The 4982-nt window shown below is 42.0% G+C and overlaps 1 protein-coding gene across 5 annotated transcripts in view; it reads left to right on the top strand.

Annotated features, from left to right (window-relative positions):
* The first annotated feature begins 2257 nt into the window (after positions 1 to 2257).
* Positions 2258 to 4982, top strand: part of LOC123113757 (uncharacterized) — a 4135-nt gene continuing 1410 nt past the window's right edge. Inside the window, exons 1-5 of one of the 5 annotated variants that reach the window (XR_006456178.1) lie at positions 2258 to 2507; positions 2593 to 2683; positions 3952 to 4057; positions 4656 to 4726; positions 4815 to 4877. Coding sequence is in view for 1 of the 5 variants with exons in the window: in XM_044535063.1 (XP_044390998.1) it covers positions 2274 to 2507; positions 2593 to 2862 (504 nt within the window). In the remaining 4 variants the exon portion in view is untranslated. Of the gene's footprint in view, positions 2508 to 2592; positions 3253 to 3911; positions 4058 to 4655; positions 4727 to 4814; positions 4878 to 4982 lie in introns of those variants that run through there. The other 4 variants (XR_006456176.1, XR_006456177.1, XR_006456175.1 and 1 more) reach the window with 4 other exon arrangements.

Genomic DNA, 4982 nt, shown 5'->3' with positions numbered 1-4982 from the left:
CTTGATGTGGGGGATGAAGTTTTTACATCTCCTGCCATTGGCCACCGCTTGGGATAATTTGGAGTTAGTGTCACCAGCCTGAAGCTAGCGGATCCTAGAGCGCTGCCTTTGGATCATTCTTTCTAGGGAAGCCAAGCCAAGCAACGCCCCTTTCAGCATGCGTCTGAGGCATAGCTCCTTGAGTGACAACTGCCTGATTTCATGCGCCCGATCAAGTCTAAGGATCACCCAATTAGCAACTGCCATAGAAACCTTGACGTTCCCAACCTTCTTCTGCCCCCAAGCTTGCAGCATCCTTGCTGTGTTTCTGAACAGCACATCTAGCCTTTTGAACATGTCAGTGATGTTTGAGTCGCAAGTCCAACCATCACGAATTGCTTGCTCAAAACCATCCATCTTCCTTATATGTGGTATTTGGAAATGTTGGCTTAATGTTGATATTTTTGTTGTCTAATAAATTGGAAATGTTGGACAAAAAGCTCGAAGCTTGTGAGTATAATGAACGCTCGATAGTTCGACTCGTTTCGGCTCGTGCTCGTTAGTTAATGAACCAAGCCGAACAAGTTTTTTGCTCGTTAAGATTAACAGGCTTAACGAGCGAGCAAATGAGTTTCACGAGCTAACTCGTTTAGCTCGCTAATTTTCAAAAGTTTGACATGAGACCCCTAATTCATATCAGCCTACTAACAAAAGAGTTGCTAGTTAGCCCAGCACCCCAGCCCACTTCGACACATCTCCTAGACCTAGGAGCTAGCTGCCAGCAGACCCTAGAATCAACCACGAGACAGCCGTCAGGAACCAAACGTCCTTGTTAAATTTATGTTGTTGTGAATTTTTGATGGGATCATGTGATTCTTCTGTGTTGTTTATTACCTTTACGTCCTAGTTTAATTTATTTCATTGTGAATCTTTTATGGGATCATGTGATTCTTCTATGTTGTTTATTACCTTAACAAGCACTCGTGAACACTCGCGAGCTTAACGAACCCATAATGAACTGATCTGAACAGACGTTTTCGCTCATTAATATTAGTGAGCTTAATGATAACAAGCTTAATGATAACGAGCCGAACGAGCCGAGCAGCTCGTTAATCCAGCCCTTATCTTGAGTACACTTCAAAAATCATCCAATCTTATGCGTTTTGCGCAACACCACTTATCATGTTGTTTGTCATGTGACATCGTAAAAGATTTCAAGGGATTCGCCGATGTAGTCAGCTGTGAGTATGAGCGATGAATTTTTTTCCCGTTATAACGTACAGACATGTTTTGCTAGTAGCATATAAATATGTAGCCGCGATTCTTGTAGAGTAAATAATTGGATTTTTCTTGAGTTATCTTTTTAAGGGAAAGAAGGAAAAGGCAGATTCAAAATCTTTTTTCTTCGGACTTTCCCAAACACAAAATACCTCCTTGTATTCGCACTCTCAAATGAGAGTGGAATAAATTCGAAGGATTTGTTACGCGCGATATGCCGACGACTTACTACTGGGAATCGTGGGTGCCGTATTTCTTCTCATAGAAATACAAAAACGTATCACCCACTTCCTACAATCCGGTCTGAACCTTTGGGTAGGCTCCGCAGGATCAACAACCATAGCTGCACGGAGTACGGTAGAATTCCCCGGTACGGTCATTCGGGAAGTCCCCCGAGGACGACTCCCATACAATTCTTGCGAGAGCTGGAGAAGCGTCTACGGGTAAAGCACCGTATCCATATAACTGCCTGCCACCTACGCTCCGCCATCCATTCCAAGTTTAGGGACCTAGGTTATAGTATCCCTATCAAAGAGCTTACGAAGGGGATGAGCGGAAGAGGTCGTCTACTGGACGCGGTTCAACTAGCGGAGACTCTTTGGTGAGCTTTATTTGCTTCTCTTCTTTTTCATTTTAGCCTCTTTGGGCGAACCAACCTGTGGTTGGATTGGTCACAGGGACTATGGTATCCTCAGCCCACCAGGATTTCTGACGATGCGTATTTAGTGTGTGGAGACGTTTCCGTCGACGACGAGGTGCCTACAGTGACTCCGTAAATTTCAAGATTATATGTTGGCTCAGTCTTTCGGATGTGCTTATAGGGATAGGATGTGCATGTATGTGTTCATAGGGGTGAGTGTATGCGTGTGTATATGAGCGCTTGCGTTTGTACTGTGTTCAAAGAAAATCTCAGCCTCTTTGGCAATGTTTTCTTCTTGATTTGCTAATTTTCCTTCCGTTTCACAAGAGTATGTTCTGTCGTCGATGATGTGTTGCATCACGATTCGCTCCACCGTATGATGTGCGGCCTAGATACCGCCAGCCCCAATTTGTTCGTTCAGCTAATCGGCTCGGCTCCATCGGCACGCCAAATCTACACGACCAGCGGCGCGAGCGATTCCCGGGCGTCCGGCTCCGGCTCCGGCTCCGACTCCGAGGACCGCCGGAGGAGGCGGAGCGGGAGCGCCAAGCGCGGGGGCGTCACCGAGGAGCAGATCCTGGACTACATCTCCAAGAAAGCGCAGAAGAAGGTGGGGGTTTCCGCTCGGCTGGCTTCCTCCCCCGCGCCTAGGGTTTCCGTTGCTAACTTGTTTGTTGATGGCGCTGCTCCTGCAGGCCGAGAAGGTGGCCAAGAAGATGAAGGCCAACGCGGTGTCAGGTACTCCAACGATTCCAACCCTTTTGGCGATCCCAACCTCACAGAGAAGTATGCGCATTCGCCCCCCTCTTCGGATAACATTACACATTGCATTGGTGATGCTTGCTTTACCAGTAGAAACTTGGGTTGGCACCTGTTTGCTACTGCTAGGATACTATTCCTTTGATGCCCTAGAACCGAGATACCTCTACCGGATAGGTGTGCCTATTGCTCTGAATCTGTTATAATTGTTTAAAGTTTGGGCTTCTGGCTTCTGCGCGTTGACAGTGTGAAATTTGTGATGGCTTGTTCTTGATAAGTAAACAAGTACTCCCTCCGTCCGAAAATACTTGTCATCAGAATGGATAAAAGGGGATGTATCTAGAACTAGAATACGTCTAGATACATCTCCTTTTATTCATTTTGCTGACAAGTATTTCCGGACGGCGGGAGTAGTAATAAACTAGCTCGATTAACACATATGACCTGAAGACATGCATATGCTGCACGAAATAACAAAATGTTCTTGGCTAGTGCACTCCAATCAGATTTTCCAAATTCAAGTAGCATCTAGCTAAGCTGGATTAATTGTATTTATGGAAGGTGCCAAGGTGGTTTTATCTTTTTAATTGCTTCTGCACAACCACTTGTACTTGGCATAGGTGTTCTTCGTCAGTTGTGAAATTCATAAGTTTACTGGATGCAGCTCACAGCTCAGGGTTAGAATAGATGCCGTGATTAATTGGGTTTCATATTCTACAAATTCATGACGAATTGGCTACTTAGTTTAGTGATGCATCAACTTGTGTGTGTTATCAGTGATGCTGTCATGAACAATTCTCTTGAAGTACTAACCAAGTAGATCAAGTTTATTTCCTCAGTTAGTGATATGCATCTTCTGATGGGGTTGTGACTGTATCTTGATTCAATAGGGTCCACTCTTTAGGATTGTCTATGATTGCAGTTACAGCAATGTGAACTTCATAGAACTGTATTTTATACATTTGTGTCCTCAGAAGACCCTTTTCGGAATTTATCATACAAATTGACAATTCACATGGTTCATGTTATTGTCCAAACTTACTCGTACATTTAGGATGCACCCTGTGATTAATATTGTTCATGTTAATTTGCCAGTAAATTTCGTTGTAGGTTATATAGTCTAACTGTTGTATAAGATTTTTTGATTTTCAGCTATTATTATGCTCGGTGTTATGTTCTGGTGTAGTTTTTCTGTACACGGTTTTTAGACCACTGAAAACATAATTTGGGTGATTTTTTTATTTTTTATGTTCAGTTTTATTTGCGAGGACAAGAAAATATTGACTGCATTGCAGATCATAGATTGTTCGATATCCCAAACTGTTTGATCGCGCTGTAACTGAAGGGAAGAATGTGGACATTTCTGTCAAAGCTGAAAAGAAAAGGCAGAGGGAAAGAATGGTACTCTTATAAACTGTAAATTTGACTAGCACTATTTCTTATAGTACGAATTTGAACTTTGAAGCCTATATAAGTATCACTGCTATACTTCCTCAACATGAGAATGAATCTTCATGTAATTAACAAAGTCTAGACTTTAGATTTGTGATTATTTTGTTTCCAGATGAACAATCTTTGTCTTGTGATTGCTCACCAAATTAGCATTGTGTTCCTATCATCTTCTAAAGAAAGAGGAGTACCCACTATTCATTCTGACTTGGTGGTGGTGGAAGTGCCTGTTATTATATTAAATAAAGCATTACCTGCTACAGTATGCACCAGATCATGTTCTAAACACGAGTATAACTGCAAACACCCTCTCAAAAAATAGCACATTAAGTGTAAACATGTGCCTCGACACATTCGTGAACATTGTGTTGATCTGTTCCCTGCAAGAAGGGGCCATTGGTCTTATGTATTGTACAAGGTTTTTTGTTTAATGCCTACCACAATAAATATATATCCTCTCATCTACTTATTTTGTTTAAGAAAGGTTAAAGTCTATGACTCTCTGTTTTTGTTCTGGTGCCTAATACCTTTTCCTGCACTTTAAATTTAGGCTGAAATAGAGAAGGTTAAGAAAAGAAGGGAGGAAAGAGCAATTGAAAAACACAGCATGAGGAGGAAATGGTCAGTATATATCACTGGTTTTCATAAGTCATATCTAGTTTCAAGTAATATTGCTTGTGCAACTAAATACCTACTTTGTATTTTGTAGGCATTGTTAGCTAGAGAAAGAGCACGTGCTGAGTTTCAAGATTGGGAGAAGAAAGAGGAAGAGGTTCGTACTTCACATCCTGAAAATAGGATGCAACTTTTGTTGAACTAACATGTGTTCATTATTAAACAGTTTTGTATGTTGGAATGCAGTTTCATTTTGATCAAA

The sequence above is a fragment of the Triticum aestivum genome, chromosome 5B, assembly GCF_018294505.1.
Source record: "Triticum aestivum cultivar Chinese Spring chromosome 5B, IWGSC CS RefSeq v2.1, whole genome shotgun sequence".
NCBI classification, from domain to species: Eukaryota; Viridiplantae; Streptophyta; class Magnoliopsida; order Poales; family Poaceae; genus Triticum; species Triticum aestivum.
Note: the sequence above shows the minus strand (reverse complement) of the source record. Positions and strands in the feature narration are given on the sequence as shown.